The sequence below is a fragment of the Podarcis erhardii genome (assembly GCF_964252035.2).
Source record: "Podarcis erhardii genome assembly, chromosome: 14".
Taxonomy (NCBI): domain Eukaryota; kingdom Metazoa; phylum Chordata; class Lepidosauria; order Squamata; family Lacertidae; genus Podarcis; species Podarcis erhardii.
Window position 1 is genome coordinate 47,943,422 of NC_138503.1, and position 23,961 is coordinate 47,967,382.

General features: G+C 46.7%; 1 protein-coding gene and 1 long non-coding RNA gene across 4 annotated transcripts; one reads left to right on the plus strand and one right to left on the minus strand.

Moving 5' to 3' along the window:
• Positions 1 to 2,458: 2,458 nt before the first annotated feature.
• Positions 2,459 to 6,549, minus strand: LOC309329422. Its single transcript, XR_014151152.1, has 3 exons — positions 6,485 to 6,549; positions 4,364 to 4,509; positions 2,459 to 2,514 (listed from the first exon to the last, which is right to left on the minus strand). It is a non-coding gene; the product is annotated as an uncharacterized lncRNA (long non-coding RNA).
• Positions 6,550 to 14,439: 7,890 nt separating this feature from the next.
• B9D1 (B9 domain containing 1) lies at positions 14,440 to 23,221 on the plus strand. 3 transcript variants are annotated; one of them, XR_014151069.1, is made up of 8 exons: positions 14,440 to 14,600; positions 15,549 to 15,617; positions 16,439 to 16,550; positions 18,114 to 18,210; positions 18,732 to 18,794; positions 20,393 to 20,460; positions 21,506 to 23,095; positions 23,127 to 23,221. XR_014151069.1 is itself a non-coding variant. In XM_081840110.1 (7 exons), the coding sequence occupies exons 1-7, from the start codon at positions 14,535 to 14,537 to the stop codon at positions 21,649 to 21,651; spliced, it is 621 nt and encodes a 206-aa protein (XP_081696236.1). In that variant the 5' UTR covers positions 14,440 to 14,534; the 3' UTR covers positions 21,652 to 23,221. The 3 variants fall into 3 exon arrangements, 2 of the variants coding, with proteins under 2 accessions (XP_081696236.1, XP_081696237.1); XM_081840110.1 differs by having other exon boundaries at positions 21,506 to 23,221; XM_081840111.1 differs by lacking the exon at positions 20,393 to 20,460 and having other exon boundaries at positions 21,506 to 23,221.
• Positions 23,222 to 23,961: the final 740 nt, after the last annotated feature.

Genomic DNA, 23,961 nt, shown 5'->3' on the forward strand with positions numbered 1-23,961 from the left:
TATAAAAAATGCCGTCCCTTGTTTATGAAAGAAAAGAAGGAAAACCAAAATCTCCCCAAACCTATCCCTTTTCTGACATGCCACTGACAGCCCTCTATCTCTGTGTACGATAATCCAAGAGGGCCCCCTCCCAGACATGATTCATCCAGGTCTCTGTTAGTGGCACTGATTCAGCTTTCCGGTGATATTTGTGAAGGGTTAAAGAAAGGGCCGATATGGGCCCAGATCGTATGTAACGCGAAGCCAAGCCAGTGTGAACGGGCAGAAGCACAGTTCTCTGGTGTGACAATGGTTTAAAATTTGCCCTTCCCAAGCTTCCAAAAACCTATAGGATACATGTTGATGTGTGGGGTACTAGCAATTTGGAGGGGTGTGTATGATTAATAAGGAAAATGGTCTCCAGTTGACACGTTAGAAAGGTCCAGTTAAGTCCAGTCACAGATGACTCTGGGATTGCGGCACTCATCTAGCTTTCAGGCCGAGGGAGCCAGCATTTTGTCCGCAGACAGTTTTTCCAGGTCATGTGGCCAGTAGGACTAAGCTGCTTCTGGAGCAACGGAACACTGAAACCAGAGCAGCGCACGGAAACGCCGTTTACCTTCCCGCCAGAGCAGTACCTATTTATCTACTTGCACTTTTTTGGCGTGCTTTCGAACTGCTAGGTTGACAGGAACTGGGACAGAGAAACGGGAGCTCACCCTGTTGCAGGGATTCGAACCGCCGACCTTCTGATTAGCAAGCCCAAGAGGCTCAGTGGTTTAGACCACAGCACCACCTGCGTCCCTGGTAGCTGACACATTAAATAATATTTTTAAAAAAACAACAACAGGAGATTCTACTCACAAATCAATCATGCCACGTCTAGTTTGGTCCTCAGATGACATTCCTTATGATTGTGTTGTAAGCAAACACTTTGCATCCTCTGTAGCTCAAAATGGTTTTGAGAAGCAAGATGGTTATCAGTAATATATTCAGGGGTTGCAAGAACGTCTGCCCAAGAACGTGCTGACATTTTGAATCTGCTGGATTATGCAGCGGAAAAGGGCAATAAGGACGCTTGCAAGGGGACATTTCAGGGATGCTTGGTTCGTCTGAGAGGCCCCTCCAGACGCTGTTGGATTCCAAATCCCATCAGTCCCAGCCAGCATGGCCAGTGGTCAAAGACAATGGGAACTGTAGTCCAGCAACATTTAGAGTGCCACAAATCCCATCCCACCCCCCGCAACATTTCTAACAGCAGTACAGTGGTACTTCGGGTTACATACGCTTCAGGTTACTATGCTTCAGGTTACAGACTCTGCTAAGCCAGAAATAGTGCTCCAGGTTAAGAACTTTGCTTCAGGATGAGAACAGAAATTGTGCTCTGGTGGCGCGGCAGCAGCAGGAGGCCCCATTAGCTAAAGTGGTGCTTCAGGTTAAGAAGAGTTTCAGGTTAAGAACAGACCTCCAGAACGAATTAAGTACTTAACCTGAGGTACCACTGTAGTGAACAGATAGTGGATTAAACCCAGAGTCTTGGCCAACCAATCTACGACTATATCCAGCAATGCAACCCTGAATGTACAGAGCCTCTGTGTACAGATGCAGTCTACCTGAGTACCAGATCATGCCGAGGTGAAGCAAGAGACAGGGCACAAGCTGGAAGCTCTTCAGAGGCCCTGGCTGGCCACTGTTGCAAATGAAAGAGGGACCTCGTGGATTTTGGCTTGATCCAGTAAAGACAGTTCTCACCTTCTTGTCTCCTACATCAAGTCAACGCAGCTGCTGTCAGCAATGCTTTTCAGCCAATTCTAACACCTGCAATTTTGATAGGGTGTCATGGACAACCGTCAAAAAACGTCTGCCATGGGAAGGGTGGGGGGAATGGCGTATCACAAAATAGCTTCTTTGGGGGCATGTTATAATGGCCTGAATGTAGAAGCATTCAAATCAGTGCCAACAGGAACTTGGAAGACCAAACAGTATCTTCCATTCTACAGATTTCTGAGGGAATATTTACTGGGACATTTTGCTGCCACCTCAGGTGGTACCGTCTCAAGTGTCATAAGTACATCGTCCCAGAAGACGGACGCTGCGTCCTTGCAATATGACCATTCCAATCGTCGGTGGATTGAGCTATCTCTTTGAAATAAATGTGGGGAACGACCTTCGTAGGGCCTATCTTCACTTACCTTTTGCTGGCTGAGGTCGGCACTTGGACACTCCATGTCTGAGCATTTGCGCTTGTTTGTTTGCCCTGAACTTTCCCCATGAAAACCCACTCTTTAAATCTGAATTGGAGCAAACAGCAGTTCTGGTTTTCTACGGGTTGACGTTTGTGCCAATGGAGCTTTAAAGAGCGGGTTTTCACTTATCTTAAAATCAATGATAGGCCCATAGTTCCATTCCTTGTCTACATCTGTTTCCTGAAAGGCACTGAGGCAATGTTGAAGGTTTCAGACATGTGCGTTGGGTGGGGGTTAAGAAGCTAATCCTTGTCTCATTTGACCAGGTGACTATGGCACCTTCCAGGAGCTAAAACCAAGAAGGACAGAGAGATCAAAAGTTTTGCTGCATGGAATGAACTGTAAAGGAGAGGCCTGAGGGCCACACTTGCCTTTGGACAACCCTCTGGGGGCCACATAAGCACCACCACCCCAAACAGGCCATATCCACACCTTAAAGCCCTACTACATCACCGTAAACAGCCATGGCTTCCCCCATGGGAACTGCAGTTTATTAAGGGCGGCGAGAGGAGTTTGGAGACCCCTGTTCCCTTCACAGAGCTAATGGTTCCAAGAGTGGTTTATCCATCAATCCCCAGGGGAGAACTGCATGGCTTAGTTATATGTTGGAAGTGTGTGAGACTCCTAATTTCAGGGTTGTAGGTTCAAGCCCCACACAGGGCAAAATATTTCTGCATTACAGACGGGTTGGATTAGATGACCCTTCTAACTCTATGATTGCAGTGGTACCTCGGGTTAAGAACTTAATTCATTCTGGAGGTCTGTTCCTAACCTGAAACTGTTCTTAACCTGAAGCACCACTTTAGCTAATGGGGCCTACTGCTGCCGCTGCGCCGCCGGCGTGCAATTTCTGTTCTCTTCCTGAAGCAAAGTTCTTAACCTGAGGTAATATTTCTGGGTTAGCGGAGTCTGTAATCTGAAGCGTCTGTAACCTGAAGCGTCTGTAACCCGAGGTACCACTATAGGATTGTGGGATTTACATAGGCATCTGGTTGGACACTGTGGGAAGATGATGCTGGAGCAAAATGAGTTTGGGGCCTGCTCCAGCAGAAATCTTCTTCTGTTCAAATGTGCCTGTGTGTTAGAGGCTGGAAGAGCAGGGGGCTAACACCATTATGAACCTATTCCTGATATTTATTTATCATAGAACCATAGAAGGGACCCTGAGGATCATCTAGCCCAATAATATCTATTATAACATATCCCACCTTTCTGAAGAGACGCGGGTGGCGCTGTGGTCTAAACCACTGAGCCTAGAGCTTGATGATCGGAAGGTCGGCGGTTTGAATCCCCTCCACGGGGTGAGCTCCCGTTGCTCGGTCCCTGCTCCTACCAACATAGCAGTTCGATAGCACGTCAATGTACAAGTAGATAAATAGGTACCGCTCCGGTGGGAAGGTAAACGGCATTTCCGTGCACTGCTCTGGTTTCACCAGAAACAGCTTATTCATGCTGGCCACATGACCCAGAAAACTGTCTGCGGACAAACGCCGGCTCCCTCGGCCAATAAAGCAAGATGAGCACCGCAACCCTAGAGTCTGGGCTTAACTGTCAGGGGTCCCTTTACCTTTACCTTTTTATCCCACCTTTCCACCAAGGAGCTCAAAGCAGCACAAATTGTCCCCCCCCCCCATTTTAACCCTCACAACATCCCTGACAGGTAGGTTAGGCTAAAGAAGATTGATGGGCTCGAAGTCACATGAGTGAGCTTCAGCTTGTCTCTTTAACCTGCTGCAAAACCGTTTTAGAAGAACGACGTTTTCACGAAATGCTCCGAAGGATATTCTCCCCCTCCTCTTTTTTAAAGAGCCCTGATGAAGGCCTCTGAGAGAGAGAGAAAAAGCAGACATCTCTGAGTCATTAAGACACATCCCTGCCTTAAAAGCTTTGCCGGGACAGGTTTAATGGATGAAGCTTTATTTAATTATTCATCCTAAAACCTTTGTGCAAATATTAGGCACGTTTCGAGATTAAAGGCTGCTTTTAATTGAATTACGGTTTTGCCCATGTTTGTGTGGGAGGCTTGTGTTTTCCACTTAACCAAAAGAAATGGGGGGGGGGATTTTTAGTCAACACAATCAGAAATTTAGCCTGTGCAAAGTGACTCCAAACTGCTGTGGTCCTGCTTGTAGGCTTACCTGCCTTCTCTTTGGCCACTGTGAGAACAGCATGCTGGACTAGATGGATCATGGGCCTAATCCAGGGTTCTTCTCATGTTCTTACAAGGACTATTCTTTTATCAAGTTCCAGAACTGTTGTTTTTCTGTCCACCTGCGCCCTCCTCCTAAAAGATGAATTGGATGTCCCTGAAACAGCACCATCCACCTGTCAAAAGCTCCTTGCTTTTGAAGTCAGGATGAGTCATTAATTAACAGCGAGGACAGACAGCTCGTCCGATCTTCAGATCCTACTGTTCCAAAGAGAGGCCAGAGTTCAGACAAATACCTCTCTCTCTCTTTATTTAACAGAAAGAATTAGGATGAATCGTGCTCACTTCCTCCCCAGAGAAGGCTTTGATTTATTCCTGTATGCAAGGCAGCATAGCACATAAACTAAGGATAGAGCAAAGGACCTAAGGACCTCTTCCAGATGTTTCAGACTCCAGCTCCCATCAGTCCCAGCCAGTGTAACCAATCATGAGGGATGATGGGAGTTGTAGTCCAACAACACCTTAAAGGGAAAGGGACCCCTGAACATTAGGTCCAGTCATGACCGACTCTGGGGTTGCGGTGCTCATCTCGCTTTATTGGCCGAGGGAGCCGGCGTACAGCTTCTGGGTCATGTGGCCAGCATGACTAAGCTGCTTCTGGCGAACCAGAGCAGCACACGGAAATGCCATTTACCCTCCCGCCAGAGCAGTACCTATTTATCTACTTGCAGTGGTGTGCTTTTGAACCGCTAGGTTGGCAGGAGCAGGAACCGAGCAACGGGAGCTCACCCCATCGCGGGGATTCAAACTGCCGGCAAGTCCTAGGTTCTGTGGTTTAACCCACAGCGCCACCCATGTCCCTTAACAACACCTTAGACTCGTAGAATTGGGCCCCCAACATCAAAGGAGTGGCAAAGCTTATAAACTAGGGCTCTTCACAGATGATGGTCGTGACGCCAGACCCCAGAAGCACAGAGATCACCCTAACCAAAGAACTCAACACATTCACAATGGGGTCGGGCCTACAGGTGATTTTTACAAAATCCGAGGGTATGTGTTTCATCACATATACCCATCAAGTCCAAAAAGAATTCAGCAACATCACACAGATTAAAAAAACTTTGCTGCACCAAATACAGATACTTAAGGGTACAAATAACCAGAAACCTGAACTATACCTCCACAACTAGAATTGTAGAGTTAGAAGGGACCCGGACGAACATTTAGTCCCACCCCCATCGTTCTACCCGGACACTGAGGTCCAGCACCAAGGGCCTTCTGGTGGTTCCCTCGCTGCGAGAAGCCAAGTTACAGGGAACCAGGCAGAGGGCCTTCTTGGTAGTGGTGCCCGGCCTGTGGAACTCCCTCCCACCAGATGTTAAAGAGAAAAACAACAAACAGACTCTTAGAAAACATCTGAAGGCAGCTCTGTTTAGGGAAGTTTTTAATGTTTTATCGTGTTTTTGATATTCTGTTGGGAGTTACCCAGATTGGCTGGGGAGGCCTGGCCAGATGGGCGGGGTAGAAATAATAAATAAAATAAAATATATAAAATAAAAATACGGGGATCGAACCTTGGCATTATCAGCACCATGCTCTGAGTGAGCTTGTTGGCTTTTTGCAGTTTAGTAGCGCTGCAGAGAGCTTGCTGGGGAGACCATGCATAATAAGGAACTCAAAAATAACTTTAACAAGGTTTTAATAACAAAACAAAAACTCCTTTTACACTAAAAATAACAACAACAAATATGACCCAACCACCAACTCATCCCCCAGGGTAATGAGAGAGCTAGGTGCTGCTCCTTATATACTATGCCCAAATGCTGACACAGCTTAATTAACACAACCTAGCAACACCTGCTATGTTTCACAGCTGTAAGACTGGGTCTCGTTATTTGCCCTTAAAGACATACACAACTTGTGAAACAATAATGAACCTTCACATTTTACAGTGACCATTCAACAGAGCTATCCATGCTGCTGACTAGGGGCAGAGTTTAGGAACATGGGAAGCTGCCTTATACATTCAAGCAGGCCACAGGTCTATTGAGCACAGTGCTGTCTACACTGGCTGGCAGCAGCTCTCTGGGCTGTCCAGCAGCTAAGTTACCTGATGCTACATGAGAGTGAACCTGGAATCTTCTGCATCCAGAACAGATGCTCTGCCGTTCACCTACGGTCAGTGTAAAGAGACAGAAGAAAGTTTTCAGCATTGGCCAAAAGGAATTGCACCATTTTTAGGTCACAGACGTGGAGCGGGAACTGGGGCACGATTGAACCAGCTCCCTGTGGATTCTTTCTTTTGAGCTTTTCCCGTTTTAAGATTTAAAACAAAAAACCTGGTCCCACTCCAGGTTTTCATTACAAGCATAATGGTATGAAATGAAGCTAATTAGATGTTGCTCACGGGGGACCAAAGCAAAAACCCGCTTGAGCATTGTGAGAGGGAAGAGAGGGAAGTTTTGACAGACTTGCCTGCCTTCGATCCTTGTCTTGATGGCGTCCAAATCTGGCTGGTCTCCAATCAGCCACTGCCAGCATGCACAATGGTCAAGGCTGATGGGAAGAAGGAGGAGGAGGAGGAGGAGGAGAAGGAGGAGGAGGAGTTTGGATTTGATATAATAATAATAATAATTTATTTATTTTTACTCCACCCTCCCTGGCCAGAGCTGGGCTCAGGGCAGCTAACACCAATAAAATCACAGTAAAAACATAATAGGGGGGAAGAGAAGGGGGGGAACCAAATTTAAAATACAGGTTAAAATGCAATCTAAAATGCAGCTTCATTTTAAAGTAACCGATAAATCAAGAACATAAGGGGAGGGAAACATAAGGGTCAGACCGAGTCCAAACCAAAGGCCAAAGATGTCAAGTCCCACAGGGATATCCCGCTTTATCACTACTCGAAGGAGTCTCAAAGCGGCTAACATTCTCCTTTCCCTTCCTCCCCCACAACAAACACTCTGTGAGGTGAGTGGGGCTGAGAGACTTCAGAGAAGTGTGACTGGCCCAAGGTCACCCAGCAGCTGCATGTGGAGGAGCGGGGAAGCGAACCCAGTTCACCAGATTACCAGTCCACAGCTCTTAACCACTACAGCCCACTGGGAGGGATGAAGGGTCCTCAATTCTAGTGTAGAAGTGGGGAAAGGGGTGCTTTCATTTTCTGGGCGAAGGAGAGACATGCATCCCCACCCCCACCCCCCCAAAAAATGGTGGTGGCAAGCAGAAGAGCTGGTTGTTTGTTTAAAATCGCTGTCCGCTAATTGATCTGAAATTATTTCTATGTCACATCCACGCTGTGCTTTAAAGCATTATTATACCATTTTAACAACAGTCATGGCTTCCCCCAAAGCAGTGGTTTTCAAAGGGTGTGGCAAACTGCACTGGTGTGGCAGGAGAAAATGGCAAGTGTGAAGATTCAACGACAATCGAAGGAACATTTAGATATTTCAGTGTAGTATTTTATTTGCAGAGTATAGATAGATGACTTTTAAAAATGAGAGCGGTACTGAGGACAATCTTGGTCGTGATCCAGAAGCGCCATTGAAACAAAGAGAAGACTCGTTTGTTTTCCAATGTATTGCTGATCGATTAAAAAAAACAGTGGTGTGGCACAAGGAAAGGATTATTCTGAAAGTGTGGCCCAGAGGGAAAAGTTTGAGGACTGCTGCGCCAAAGAATCCTGGGAACTGCAGTGTGTTAAGGGTGCTGGAAACTGTAGCTCCATGAGGGGTCTCCTAGCAACTCTCAGCAGCCTTAACAAACTACATTTCCAAGGATCCTTTGGCTTGATCCAAGCAGGCACCTTCTTGTGCTCTTATATGTCTGCCAGAGCCATGGCGGAGCCTGAAGACCAGAGTTAAGTTGCTACTAGTGGTATCTCAGGATGGTGTTGTTGGGACACCACTGCAGAGGAGGCCCCGTCCCAAGTTGCAAGGGGCCGGGCTGGTTTTCTGATGAAAACAGATCAGTTGTATCTCAATAACTCTCCACCGCTTCCCGATCTGCAGCTTGTTGTTGTTCAGTCATTTAGTCGTGTCCAACTCTTCATGACTCCATGGACCAGAGCCATAGCTGTTAACGTTTCCCTTTTTTAAAGGGAAATTCCCTTATTCCGAATAGGATTCCTCGCAAGAAAAGGGAAAAGTTGACAGCTATGACCAGAGAATGCCAGGCACTCATGTCGGTAGCTTCGAGAACACTGTCCAACCATCTCGTCCTCTGTCGTCCCCTTCACCTTGTGCCCTCCATCTTTCCCAACATCAGGGTCTTTTCCAGGGAGTCTTCTCTTCTCACGAGGTGGCCAAAGTATTGGAGCCTCAGCTTCACGATCTGTCCTTCCAGCAGCTAGCGATAATTAAATGGGGACATCTAGTGGCAAGGGAAGTTAATTCATAAAGCAGCCGGTGACAACCCACACCCTTCAGCTGTTCTAGACTACGACACCCATCAGCAGCTTGCCAGCATTATTTAGTCCAATACAGTGGTACCTCGGGTTAAGAACTTTATTCGCTCTGGAGGTCCGTTCTTAACCTGAAGCACCACTTTAGCTAATGGGGCCTCCTGCTGCCGCCGCACCGCCATTTCTGTTCTCATCCTGAAGCAAAGTTCTTAACCCGAGGTACTATTTCTGGGTTAGCGGAGCCTGTAACCTGAAGCGTCTGTAACCCGAGGTACCACTGTATCCTGTTCTCACCGCTGGGAAATGTGCAAGCAGAATCTGAGGACAAGAGCAACTCTCCCATCCTGCGGTTTCTAGAAACTGGGATTCAGAAGCACTGCTGCCTCCAACTCGGCAGGCAGAGCACAGCAGAGCTAGTAGACCAGGCTTCCACAACCTCGGCCCTCCAGATGTTTTGAGACTACAATTCCCATCCTCCCTGACCACTGGTCCTGCTAGCTAGGGATCATGGGAGTTGTAGGCCAAAAACATCTGGAGGGCCGAGTTTGAGGAAGCCTGTAGTAGACACTGGCAGCCTTCTCTTGCAGGAATTAGTCCAATCCTTTTTTAAAGCCATCCAAATTTGTGGCTTCCTGCAGGAGTGAGTTCCACAGTTCAACCATGCGCTGTGTGAAAAGCTCCTTCCCTTTATCTGTCCTCAATCTTCCAGCAACGCATTAGGAGGGTGCCAGGTTGGCGCATATTGTGACAAACCACTAAAAAAGTGTTCTCTATAAAGAAAAAGACTATTTATTAAGTGCTTGGGATGCTAGAAGAAAAAAGCACGATGGCAGCAGCAGATTGTTGCAAAAACACCACAGTATTTAAATCATCATCCTGTTACAGTGGTACCTCGGGTTACATACGCTTCAGGTTACATACGCTTCAGGTTACAGACTCTGCTAACCCAGAAATAGTACCTCGGGTTAAGAACTTTGCTTCAGGATAAGAACAGAAATTGTGCAGCGGCGGCACAGCAGCAGCGGGAGGCCCCATTAGCTAAAGTGGTGCTTCAGGTTAAGAACAGTTTCAGGTTAAGAAACGGACCTCCGGAACAAATTAAATATTTAACCTGAGGTACCACTGTATTTCAGTTATTTATCATTATTATCATAACGTATTATTATTACTTTTTTTAAAAAAACCTACAACCCAGTATCATTAGTGTGATAGAATTGTTAAGTGGGCCAAGTTTAGGACCTGGAAGATCAGGGTTCAAATTCCCACACAGCCATGAAGGTCACCATGTAGCCTTTATCCAATCACCATCTCTCAGCCTAACCTCCTACCTCACCAGGTTGTTGTGAGGATAAAATCGGGAGAGAAGCAGGGAGCAGCATGCACTCCTCAGGGGAGACATGTTTTGTTGCAGCTGGGGAAGATGAAGGTGTCCGGTTTTGCTGCTTCAGATGCACCAGGCCATTTCTTCTCCCTGTGCTCCTCCCAGCGGTCATTCTTCCTCTGGTCACTGCTGTGGAGTCGACTGTCTGTCTCCGGTGTAGCAGGACCCCCCCCCCCCATCATTCAGTTTGTACAAACTTCACACACACTCACACTCACACACTACATATGCTACGCTTCTGTTATAAATTCATAGAAAATCAACCATACATCGGATTTGCACTGTTCCACTTTTATTTTACTCCATGAAGGAAGGACTACAAGATGGGGAAGCTTTGATACAGGCCAGCCCAGCACATCCACAGGAGCCCTGCCCAGTTGCTATGCCAACCCTGATGGTCCTAGTTACAGATAGGTAGCCGTGTTGGTCTGCCATAGTCAAAACAAAAAAAATTCCTTCCAGTAGCACCTTAAAGACCAACTAAGTCAGTTCTTGGTATGAGCTTTCGTGTGCATGCACACTTCTTCAGATACACTGAAACAGAAGTTTCCAGACCCTTCTATATAGTGAGAAGGTGGGGAGGGGTATTACTCAGAAGGGTGGTAGGAATGGGTGATTGGCAGATAGCTGTGATGAGCCTGTTGACGACTCTTAACGACTGCAATAGGTCTTACAGGAGGAAGCAAGGGGTGAAAAGGTGAAAAATGGCTTTGTCATGTATAATGAGATAAGAATCCAAGGTCTTTGTTCAGGCCAGGTTTCTCCATGGTTTTAAGTTTGGTGATAAGTTGTAATTCAGCAGCTTCTCTTTCCAGTCAGAAAACTGGCCTGAACAAAGACCTTGGATTCTTATCTCATTATACATGACAAAGCCATTTTTCACCTTTTCACCCCTTGCTTCCTCCTGTAAGACCTATTGCAGTCGTTAAGAGTCGTCAACAGGCTCATCACAGCTATCTGCCAATCACCCATTCCTACCACCCTTCTGAGTAATACCCCTCCCCACCTTCTCACTATATAGAAGGGTCTGGAAACTTCTGTTTCAGTGTATCTGAAGAAGTGTGCATGCACACGAAAGCTCATACCAAGAACTGACTTAGTTGGTCTTTAAGGTGCTACTGGAAGGAATTTTTTTTGTTTTGCCTGATGGTCCTAGACAGAAGACCATCAAGATCACAAAGAACTTGCATATGGGAGTGGATTCAGCATGGACTGGAACAAAGGACAATGATCAGATCTTCCCTCAGGGGGCAGGAAACTGCGACTACCTTTTGTCTTCAGAAAATGACTCATGGGTAGGAGGAGAAGGGAACCAGCCAGGTGACAGGACACTCAGGTTACCACCACAACTCCTCCCTCAACCCCTCCTTTCTGTAATGTATGCATGATGTTTCTGGGGGTGGGCTTGACCTAGAGGAGGGGAATTTCAAAAGTTTTTATAAGGTCTTGCACACCATTTTTCTGTGTCTTTCCTCTCTCCTGCAAGTGAGGGGAACACCCTGCTGCAACAGTTCAATAAAGGCCAAGCCTACAGGCTGCTGTTTTGCTCCAAGTTATCCTGGTTGGTGTCTTTGTTTTGTCCAAGGGAGCCCTCGCATTTTTCCAGTAACACCAGGAGGAAAGGTGGTGTGTGATTGATATATATATATATATATATATATATATGCTTTCGTAGATTTTCACGGGTACAGGAATGCAGGTTTTGGTGTCCTCGGGTGTCTTCCCGTGTAAAACAAATTCAAAACAAATACAAAATTCAAAACAAAATTCAAAACAAATACAATCCCCCCGAATACATCTTGGACCTGACCAACCACTGCCTAACCAACACGTACTTCATCCACAATGGACAAAGATACAAACAGATAGAAGGAGCACCTATGGGATCACCCCTCTCACCGGTCATCGCAAACCTGTACATGGAACACTTTGAAACCAATGCTTTAGACAAGTCAGAACACAAACCCAAACTTTGGCTCAGATATGTTGACGACACCTTTGTAATTTGGCCACACGGGAAGGAAAAACTGGATAGCTTCCTCACACATCTCAACAACTTACACCCCAAAATACAATTCACTATGGAAATAGAAGCCAACAACCAACTTCCCTTCCTTGACGTCCTAATCTACAAAAAACCTGATGGCTCCCTAGGACACACTATCTACCGGAAAAAAACACACACCAACCGCTACTTACATGCACAATCACACCACCACCCTGCACAAATAAACTCCGTAGCCAAGACTCTCATCTCCAGAACCAAACGCCTGGCTGACAAAGACCACTTGACAACTGAGTTACAGAATCTCTCAAACGTGTTAATTGCCAATGGATACCAGCAAAACAGGATTACGAAGCTAATCCAAAAGGAAACACCCCCCAAAAACCAAGACACAGAAGAAAACAATGGCATGGCCCTCCTTCCTTATATCAAGGGCACTACAGATAAAATTAGCAAAATCCTCCATAAACACAATATCAAAACAGCCTTTTGCACCAACCAAAAAATAGCCAATATCCTCAGAAACCCCAAGGATAAAATCCAGTTGGAAAACCAAGGGATCTATGAAATACCCTGCAAAGTCTGCCCAGCCACGTACATTGGACAAACAAACAGACGAATAAATGCACGTATCGCAGAACACAAGAATGCCGTCAAAAAAGAAGAAAAAACTTCCTCTCTTTTCCAACACATGAAAGAAACAGGACACGAAATTAATTTTGCAGATTCCAAATTGCTCTTTAACACGGAACATCACCACAAGAGAATAATCATGGAAGCCATCGAGATAGAGAAACACCCTCACAACATGAACAAGCGTGACGACACATCCCGCTTGCCAGACATCTGGAAATTAGCCCTCCCCACAAAAACTGACACCAGATCCAGAGGCACACAGAACGCCAACACCAATCAACCACACCAGACCCAAACCCAGACCCTCTCCACAGATGAATTACAGACACCATCCAGTAGCCAATCCATGGTGGCACCTCCAGATGCTGCACCCCCCTGCAATCCCTACACAGATCTGGCTGACACAAGCCACAAAACCACAGCTCGCCCCTATACACGAAGCCAAGCCAGAGCACAACTAAGTACAGTACAGCCATCTTCTCAGGAAAACTCTTCACAAAGTTCAAGAGGTCAAGACACAAAGACTTTAACAACTAATCCACACCTAATGACCCACCTAAGTGGTACTCAGGATATCACTCAAGAAATCACTCAAGATATCTCTCAAGTAATTAAGGAACAAAAGAAGAAAAGGCACACTAGCCTGGGAACTTCCTCTCTGCCCAGAACATTGGAGGCTATACACCACACCCCCTCTACAGTATTTATAGGAACTCAAACACTGAGATCCTGCTCTGTTCCAGTAACAAGAAGCCGAAAGCACCAGCCTGAAGATGACGAGTGAGACCTCGTCGAAACGTCGCCTAGACACCCCAACTTTTACACGGGAAGACACCCGAGGACACCAAAACCTGCATATATATATATATATATATATATATACACACACACACACACACACACACACACAAATAAATTTGATCATATGAAAACCCACCGTTCTCCATAACGATTTGTTATAATTATTTATATCCCTCAAACGACTTCAGCATGCCTATGGCAGTAAGATAACAATAATAATAATATTTTATTATATATACCCCGCCCATCTGGCTCGGTTGCCCCAGCCGCTCTGGGCGGCTTCCAATGCATATAAAAACATAATAAAACATCAAATATTAATAGTAACAATCTGATCCAATATTTTTAAAAATCACAATATAAAACAAACCAATTCCACACCAAAGCCAGGATCACATTTTTACAGTTGCTATCACAATAAAAGCACATTCTCGTTCTAATTTACTATGTTTATTATTATATAACTACTTCTTCTTCTTCTTCTTCTTCTTCTTCTTCTTCTTCTTCTTCTTATTGCTGTTTTTGTTGCTGCTTTGCAACTGTCTCAATGAATAACACTGCGCCAGGCGTGGGCAAACTCCGGCCCTCCAGATGTTTCCGACTACAATTCCCATCATTCCTAGCTAACAGGACCCATGGTCAGGGATGATGGGAATTGTAGTCCTAAACATCTGGAGGGCCGGAGTTTGCCTATGCCTGCTCCACGCTAAACTAACAGCGCTATTTCATTCATAGCGCATCAGCATCGCCTTGTGACCGAGAGCGGAGTCCTCCCTCCCAACGTTCTAGGGCAGCCTCGGCCCCGCCCCTTCGCGTTCCGAAAAGGAGGCGCGGAACGAAGATTGGCCCACGCGCCGCGCCGTCCGCCGTTGCTAAGGAGGGCCAGAGACGCGGCCTTTAGCAACGGGCCCTCTCCCGGCGCCTGCGAGGCCCCGATGGCGGCCGCCGCTAGCCCCACCGTCTTCCTTCTCATGGTTAATGGGCAGATCGAGAGCGCGCAGGTGAGCCGGGGGCGTGCAGGGGCTGCTTTTGTCCCGCGGGAGAAACGGGGGGCCGGGCTAGAGAGGGAAAACGCGCTCTTGGTCTGCATCACCCCTCCAGGCCCTCGCCGTGGTATCTCCCGCCTGTTCGGTACCCCCAGGCCATGGGCGGAACCAAACCGGAAAGAGGGGGGTGCGACCTTTCTTTACTCCCGCGCCCCGTTTTCCACTCACCCTGCTGTTGTGCCTTTCACTGAAAGAGAGAGCCTGGCTGTGTTTTCTCCCCGGGCTTCCATCTCCCTATTGCAAGCAGCGCAACAGGCAGAAACCCAACAGGTGCAGCTGCTCATAGAAATCGGGTTGGGGTGGGGTATTGCATTGGGTTTTCACCACCTATGCCTGTAATTAGAAATGCCTGCTTCTCTTGCTTCTGTGCATCAGTTAGCTGCGGGGCAGGCACAAATCCCACAGGTGCAGCAATTGGCGGTCGTTGTCATCCTTGCATATAGCCTATAGGTATAAATGGCACTTGCATGAAACCCTCTCATGACAAAATATCAGAGCGGTGAACAGCAAGGGAAGCTTGACCGGTTGGATTTGTGCCTTAGAGTGCAGATGTGAAAGGGTGAAGAACCTTTCATGGGATTTTGAGGTGTCAGCAGGTATGTCTGTAGGTTTCCCCCGGCATCCTTAAGCTGGAGCTGGTTTTCCATTTAAAGAGTGCTGGTAGCAGAGTAAGAAATGAAGATAAGCTGCTGTGTTGTGTTGCATTGCCTGGCCTGAGGCAAAGTGAGACAAGCTTCCCAATCATTGCACTTTGTGGCGAAAGCTGCTGCTGCTGCAGCTCTTCAATGCATGAGAGCCCTGGCCCAAGCACCGCATTCGGCAAACCCCCGCACATCAGGATGTGTTTAGGGAGCTGTATGGAAAGATGGAAAGATGCAAAGAACTTTTTTTTATTATTTTCAGTTCCCGGAGTTTGACGACCTCTACTGCAAGTACTGCTTCGTGTACGGTTACGACTGGGCCCCTACTTCGGTAAGTCTTTCTCCAGTCATCTTGCTCCTTCCTTAACCACAAGCCCAGTGGTTTTTCTGGACCGCTTGCATCGAATCCATCCATTTCGCTTTGCTGTGAGCCACAGAAAAGGAATCAGCATCCGCAACAGTGAAACAGAATATCCGTTATCAGGGTCTATCTTTGATTGCCAAATTCAAGAGGCAGCAGACAGGTTCAGGTCCTTGTGATTTTCCCAGAGGCCTCCGGCTGCTCGACTTGGGAAGAAGGATGCTAGACCAAATAGATATACAGTCGTAACTTGTTTTGCGACCGGGATCCGTTCCGGAGCCCCGGATGCTAGACGAAAAGGACGCACGACAAAGAGCCGTTCTGCGCACGCACACACAGAGAGCAGTTTGCGCTTCTGCACATGCGCAAGCGGCAAACCCGGAAGTAACCCGTTCCAGTACTTCCGGGTTTGCCGCAGACGTTCAGTGAAATGGACGCTCAATGAGGTGAACTCAAAACGAGGTACCACTGTAATCCAAAACATGTCCCTTGCTACACCTGTTGAATACCAGAATCTCCCCTGCCCCACCCCCCAAGCACCTCATTTCCCTAGCTCAGGGATTGGGTAGTACCTCTGGTTTCTGAACTCTGATAATGTCCCTTCTTCACCTGGATGGTGTTGTGTACATTTCTGTTTTCTATCAATCGCATGCTGTTTTTGTGAACCTATTCCGTTTTTCAGGAAGACCTGTGGTTGTGTTCCTCTGATCTTTGGAATCTCCTTCCAAAATCAGAATGGAAATATTATGTGAAAAGAAAAGGTCTCACTCCACCCTCCCTTTTCCTTACAGGGTTTGGAAGAAGGAATCTCGCAGATCACTTCTAAAAACAGAGTCGCCCCGCAAGACCTGGTGTGGAATTTCCCCATTGACATCACCTTCAAGAGCACAAATCCCTTTGGCTGTAAGTAAAGTGAAGCAAGAGGGTCTTGGAGCTCAAAAACCACCAACAGGAAAAGGGTGGTTTGAGGTGCTCTGGCCCGTCTCCCAAGTTTGGTGCATGCATGTTAAAAGAGAGATTTAGAATGCAACAGGTATGGAAGGTTCTAGTAGCCCTTAGCGAGGCTTCGGGTTTCTGATAGGAAAGACAGAATCGATGGATCAGGCCTTTCAATCCCTTCTGCTTAATAAAATGGGAAGGGAATGGGGGGGGGGCGTTTTCTGTCCTGAAAAAGATCTCAAAATTCTGCAGTGAGGCAACCGAAATTCTGCACCAAGCAAAGCTGAATTTGGTGCTTGCTGCAAATGCTGCAAACTTAGTGCCTTTTAACACTTAACAAATACAGTCATACCTCGGGTTGAATACGCTTCAGGTTGAGCGTTTTTGGGTTGCGCTCCGCGGCGACCCAGAAGTAACGGAACACGTTACTTCTGGGTTTCGCCACCTGCGCATGCGCAGATGCTCAAATGACGTCACGTGCACATGCAGAAGCGGCAATCTGTGGCATGCGCAGACGCGGGTTGTGTTCGCTTCAGGATGCAAACAGGGCTCCGGAACAGATCCCATTTGCATCCAGAGATACCACTGTAGCTGGATTACTTATTCTGCTTTTACTAGTTACAGAGAAGGGCAAAGAAAGACTGCAGAGGAGAGTCCTGCTTATACAGTGGTGCCCCGCAAGACAAATGCCTCGCAAGACGAAAAACCCGCTAGACAAAAGGGTTTTCCGTTTTTCGAGGCGCTTCGCAAGATGAATTTCCCTATGGGCTTGCTTCGCAAGACGAAAATGTCTTGCGAGTCTTGCGATTTTTTTCGCTCCCCCCCTTTTTCATAGCCGCTAATAGCGCTAATCCACTAAGCCGCTAATAGGGATGCTTCACAAGACGAAAAAACCGCTAGACGAAGAGACTCGTGGAACGGATTCTTTTCGTCTTGCAAGGCACCACTGTACGTACATTTTGGGCGTCCTTTATTCTCCATTAAGACTGGCAAGAACTGAATCCACTGAGGGAGGAACCTTCCAGCAATGCTGGGGGTTGGACTAGACGACCTTTGGGGATCCCCTTCCAACTCCACGATTCTGTGATTCCACCAGCTATGCTTCTTTTCAGCCCTGGCTGTTAAGAAGGCCTGAGACCAAACACGCTTGGCAAAGTGGTCTTCTTCCCCTTACAACCCAAGCCTCAAAGGAATAGCTGATGAATCTGGGGCCTTACACCTGTCACAACTCCAGAAATAATACAAAACAAAACGGGCCAGCCTGTCACTTTATGTCACTGAGCTACTTTGCCCTGGGGGCAGGAGGAGGGTGGGGAGACACCTGGCCACCTGTTTACCCAGTGGGAATTATTAGTCGCTGAAGCCAAGTGATACAACTTCAGAGCTGCTCTCCCACCAAACTTCATCCACACACCTGCAGCTGGTGCAGAAAACATGGTGGGATGCTGGTAATAGCCAGCAAGATGGGAAGAGGACCAAATCCATCCCAGCACCCTTAGGTTGATGAACCTTTTCTTTTCTCTCAAGGGCCTCAGATAGTCATAAGCGTGTATGGCCCTGATCTTTTTGGGAATGACGTGGTCCGAGGCTATGGAGCTGTTCATATTCCTTTCACCCCGGGGAGGTGAGTTCATAATCGCACTCCTTGACTCAGTTTGAACATAGTTGCCTTAAGCTGTTGCACTCTTCTTCTTTTAAAAAATACAGTTTTATTGGTTTCCAATCTATAACAATTACAAAAGAGAGAGGAAAAGATGCAAATATATTCTTGCAGTCTTGAAAACTGGCGTCCAGAGCATGAGACGGACGCTACCGCTGGATTATGGGAAGTCGGCCAAAGAGGAGCTGATCTCTCAGCAGAGCCATTGTGGGTGGGTCACTGAGATGACATAACAATTATTTCCTTAAAGAATAGGTCCCAATCCCCCACCCCACACCACTCAGTGGGTCACTGCAACGTTATTTTATCCTTGTTCATTATTGACTCCACAAAACATCAAATCCTCTTTCTTTCTGCCAAGGGGTATGTGAGATTTTTTGGCTTTGATGGGGCACTGAAAACATTGACTTTCTTAATCTTTCCTTTTCTGGATCTTTTCTAATTGGTTGAGCTCCCAGATTTGGATATCCTAAATTCTGTTTCAGGCACAGGAGGACCATCCCAATGTTTGTTCCTGAATCGACATCCAAGCTGCAGAAGTTTACAAGGTACTGAAGAATGCGTACGATGTGGGTGAATATTTACTAGGAAGTGCTTTTTTATATACATGTCTTAGAAGCACTTGGCTCCAGTGGACATCATCTCAATTTACTTGGTTCACTTGTCCACACTGCGGTCCCTTTGACTGCTGGGGTACCAATATGACCTCCCTGCCACCAATTAGACGGCTTGCAAATGTAACAGCTTGATTGCACATAGGTGCCCTTTTTGTGCAAATCATCTATTTAATATTTAGGGAGCAAGCCACGCAAACGAGGGCCCTATGCAATTTGATATTTGAACCAAACAGTTATACAAACTGGCCCCTGGCACAGCCTACCAGCAGCTTGAAGCTTCTCCCTAACCACACTTGCATGCACACAACTGCTAACACTTTCCTCACTGCGTGTTGGGTGGGAGGGGCTCGATCCCCATACACTGTAAACAACACACTGTTGGCCTGGGCTGCGGACGAGGCACAGGGGGGAGTTCAAACTGTTGGCCAGCTGTGGCAAAGGAAAACTCGCCAGGGGCCTAGTAAGAATAAGGAAGCAAAGGGTCATTGTTTAACGGCAGGGCTCTGGCTTTGCAAACTCAATCCTTGGCATCACCAGGTAACAGTGGGGAAATTTCCCCATCTGAAACAGTGGAGAGCTGCTGCCACTCATCAGGGTACATTTGATTTAAATCAAATCAATTTAAATCAGTAAGATATGATTTAAATCATTATTTTTTTACGGAAAGAGTCATTCTTGCTGGAGGAAGGTTTGATTTTGGGAATAATAAATTTTCAGAGCAGTTTTTACAGTTATATTAAAAAATTACTGATTTGGTTATACTATTAGAAATACATAGGCAGATAATTATGAAATTATTGTGAGGTTTAATAAGCTAACTGTTTATATTTGGACAACTTTTCTGCTGCACTTTATTGGAAGGAGGAAAATAATCATTTCCTTAATAACAATTTAAACAGTTTATTTAACTAAAACAATAACATTATAGCATATGTATCCATGTTTGTTAACTGATGTGGTTAAACAATTTAAGTGAGTTTTAGCACACATGAAAAACTTAAAACAAATCCTTATTTCCTGATAAATAGCCTTTGGACTATAATGTAACTTATATAGAAAACTATCTTTAGAAAGATATTTTTCCCCAAAAGCATTTTATTTTTGAAATCCGATTTAAATTTTAAAAACTGATTTTTTTTATTTGATTTTTTTAAAAAAAGATTATTGGTTTTTATCCACCCTGCCACTCACTGTAGACTAGGGATGGAGAACATGTAACCCTCTAGGCAATGTTAGACTACAGCTCCCATCAGCCCTGGCCTGCAAGGCTAGTGGTCAGCGATGAGAAGAGCTGTGCTCTAACCACTTCCAGAGAGTCAGTTTCTCCACCCCTTCTTTAAAGCGCCTTGCTGTGTGGTTTCCAACAAAGTCTGGGAGAGTTTGTGGCTGGCTGAACTTGTAAGAGAGATTATGGGATTGTGAGATTTAGGGCTGCAGTAACATTTTACAGGTTTGGGTTACGGGGGGATTCGGATCGAGTGGAATTGTGAGGCTGCCTCAATGACCCGGGAACTTTCTCTTTCTCCCAGCTGGCTTATGGGAAGACGCCCAGAGTTCACGGACCCCAAGGTCGTAGCGCAGGGAGAAGGCCGAGAAGGCAAGTGCTTGGGGAGGGAACCCCCCTTGGATGGGATGAACGTTATCAGCAGGCCAGGCCCTGCGGAGGTGGAATCACAGGCAGAGCCTGGCCCCTAAAGAGCAAGGGCAAAGACTGAGCTTGAAATGTTGACCCAATTCAGAATGCGCTCATGTTCAGGGCTGCTCCTCCTCCTGCAGAAGATGTTGGCACCGGATAATTCTTGTGGCATTGGGGGAGAAGAGTCCCAAGTGGGAGGTGTTCCGTGGTGGAGGTACAGAAGACAGCATCTGGTTTGGTTTATAAATATACCCTGAAGCTTGGAGGGCATTAGGGAGGGAGGGGATTGGGAGGGGAACTGCAACTAAGGGAGAAATATGCGGGGGGCGGGGGCAAGATGAACCTTGAGATCCCTTCCAACTCTAGCATTCTGTGATTCCAAAGCAGGCTGTGTTATATCTGCAAATAAATATGCATTGCCAAGGGAAGATGTCCAGTGTTAGTAGGGGGGCGATGAATGTGCAGTGCTTTAAAGGGAAGTTCAGTTTTCATTCCTACAGTGCTTACTCTCCCCCCATTGAATTTTCAAGTGCAGTTGCATTCAGAAAATCAGACATCGAACCACCACCCTTTGATCTTAATGACCTTTTTATGGCCTCGGCCACGTAGACCTGAAGGAGCGTCTCCACCCCCATCATTCAGCCCAGACATTTGAGGTCCAGCTCCAAGGGCCTTCTGGCGGTTTCCTCATTGTGAGAAGTGAGGTTACAGGGAACCAGGCAGAGGGCCTTCTCGGTGGTGGCACCCGCCCTGTGGAACGCCCTCCCATCAGATGTCAAGGAAATAAACAACTATCTGACTTTTAGAAAACATCTGAAGGCAGCCCTGTTTAGTGAAGTTTTAAATATTTTATCGTGTTTTTAATATTCTGTTGGGAGCTACCCAGATTGGCTGGGGAGGCCCGGCCAGATGGGCAGGCTACAAGTAATAAATTATTTTTATTTTATTTTAAGAGTGAAATAAACTCCTGCTGGTTTTCATTTCATTCCACTTGGTCTTCTTCCAGTGACCCGGGTGCGCTCGCAAGGCTTCGTCACCCTCTCCTTCAACGTGGTGACCAAGGACATGAAGAAGCTGGGCTACGACGTGAGCCCTGCCAGCGCGTCCAACCCCTCGCTCCCGTCAGTGGCAGGCGGCATTCAAAACTACTGAACACCAGGTGGTTGCTGGCCTGCTTTGAAAGCCCGTAGGGTCATCTGCCCCCCTGGCAAAGGTATTTGAACTAGGATCACTCCAGATGCCAGCTCAGGCCTGTTGTAGTTGTCACGGGACTAACAAGTGTGTCCTGAGGACCGTTTCAAATGTTCTGTTACCAAGGTGCTAGGGCAGGGGTGCTGAGCTTACCACCCTATAGCCTGTGTCTGAACCCTGCCCTCTGCCCCACCAAAGCAATTTTGGGTACACCCCAAATACCAGCTTTACCTGCAGTGACGAAATCAGCAGCAAGTAACGTGGCATCCCTAGACAGGGCAGAGAGGTTTAAACCCAGGCCAGCATTGTGCCAAGTCCACCCTCTTTATATGAACTGCAGAGCAGGCTGAGTTTTCCTTCCCTCTACCCAGCACAGCGGGGATAGTGAGCATGGTTGTCTCCAGCTGACTGCATCTCCCATCATCCCTGGCCTTCTGGCCAAACCTGATGGGAGTTGGAGTTCCAACATCCGTAGAGCACTGACAAAGGGCCATTCTACCGAAAGGAATGCGGCAGGATTCTGGAGGGCACCAGGCAATGGCAGATGGCTCATATATGCCTGGTCATGTAAGGAAGGGTTCCATATATGTAGAAATGTAGTGCAGCAGGGAGCAAGCTTGCAGATTTTTTGGGGTTTTTTTAGCAGTGCAACACTTGAAAGGATTACCTGCAGCTTAAAACCATGGGTCTATTTTGCACCTCACAAGCCTACACAGTAGGAGGGTTGGCTTCACTGTCGTGCCACTCAGTTTCTCGCCTCTGCTTTGAGGGGTCGGTTATCCCATTATGGCCAAGACAGAAAGCATAGCATGCAGGAAGGGCTTACAAACTTGCCTGCTCTGTGCCAACTACACTTAAGCCATTTGCAAGTGTTCCTCTGCCCAGCTTGCTAGCAGTTGCAAGGGGCAACTGTTTTCTTTAGGGGAACATTCCTGTATATCCCAAAGCATGTTGTGGCAGAAGCAGTCCTAATGCCCTAATGCTCCAACCTCCCCAAGTTAATCCCTTGCTTTTTGCACACACGTTACTCATCCTTGAGCATTCACTTGTTTAGGACGATTTTGTAACTGTTGCAAAGTTGGAGGTAAGAGAGAATCTGCTTTTCTCGCTCTCTGACCGCCCCTTCTGGCACCTGATTTATCCCATTTCATCAGTATTGCAGAACTGTTTTAAATTAGTCCTGCTGTTGTGCAGCAAACAAGTGGGTTTAATGACCAGCATGAATGAGACCTGCAGGAAAGAGGAGGGAAATCAAGTATAAGGGATAGTTTGAATATTACTTGAAACTGGTTTCTTGCAGTATGGAAAGTGATATTTTAAAAATAACGCCAACACTTATTTACGAAAGCAATAGCATTTGCTATTAAACAGATGAGCTTATTTAGAATTTCCTACACCCAAATTGGTGCTTTGTAAATTCCCACCAACTTGCCCAGTGTACTTTGGAAGGATCTAGAGAGTACCCTTGTACTTACACCATTTTGTACAGTTTCTTTTTAAATAAAGGATTTCCACATTTGTGGGGGCAGCAGTCTTCTTTGTAGTAATATTGTCTGCAAGGTTTTTTAAAGAATGTGGTGGGGGGAAAGAGAGTCTTCTGATCACATCACTCTGGGTATGTAAATACATGAATGCACAGAGCATTTGCCTTTATTCCTATGTATCAAGAGCACAAAACAATGATCCTTGGGACTTAATGATGTCCAAAAGAAGAGATGGTGGTTTGGTTAGGGTGAAACAAACAACAGTCTGAAGGCTTTGTTCTCAGCTTACCAGTCATGGTTTGTTTAGAGCAGGGTTTCCCAGACTTTGGTCTCCAGCTGTTTTTGGACTACAATTCCCATCATTCCTAGCTAGCACTGCCACTGGTCAGGGATTATGGGAATTGTAGTCCAAAAACAACTGGAGACCAAGTTTGGGAAACCCTGGTTTAGAGCAAAAGAAACCACTATCCCCTGTTTGGCGATAACACAAAGCCAAGGAACATGGCGCTTGCTTCCGCTCCCTAGGGGAGAGGAGCAAAACTGGGGTGCTCTGCACTTCCATAGGTAAAGGTAAAGGGACTGCTGACCATTAGGTCCAGTCATGGCTGACTCTGGGGTTGTGGTGCTCATCTCGCTTTATTGGCCGAGGGAGCCAGTGTACAGCTTCCGGGTCATGTGGCCAGCAGGACTAAGCCGCTTCTGGCGAACCAGAGCAGCGCACAGAAACACCGTTTACCTTCCTGCCGGAGCAGTACCTATTTATCTACTTGCACTTTGACGTGCTTTC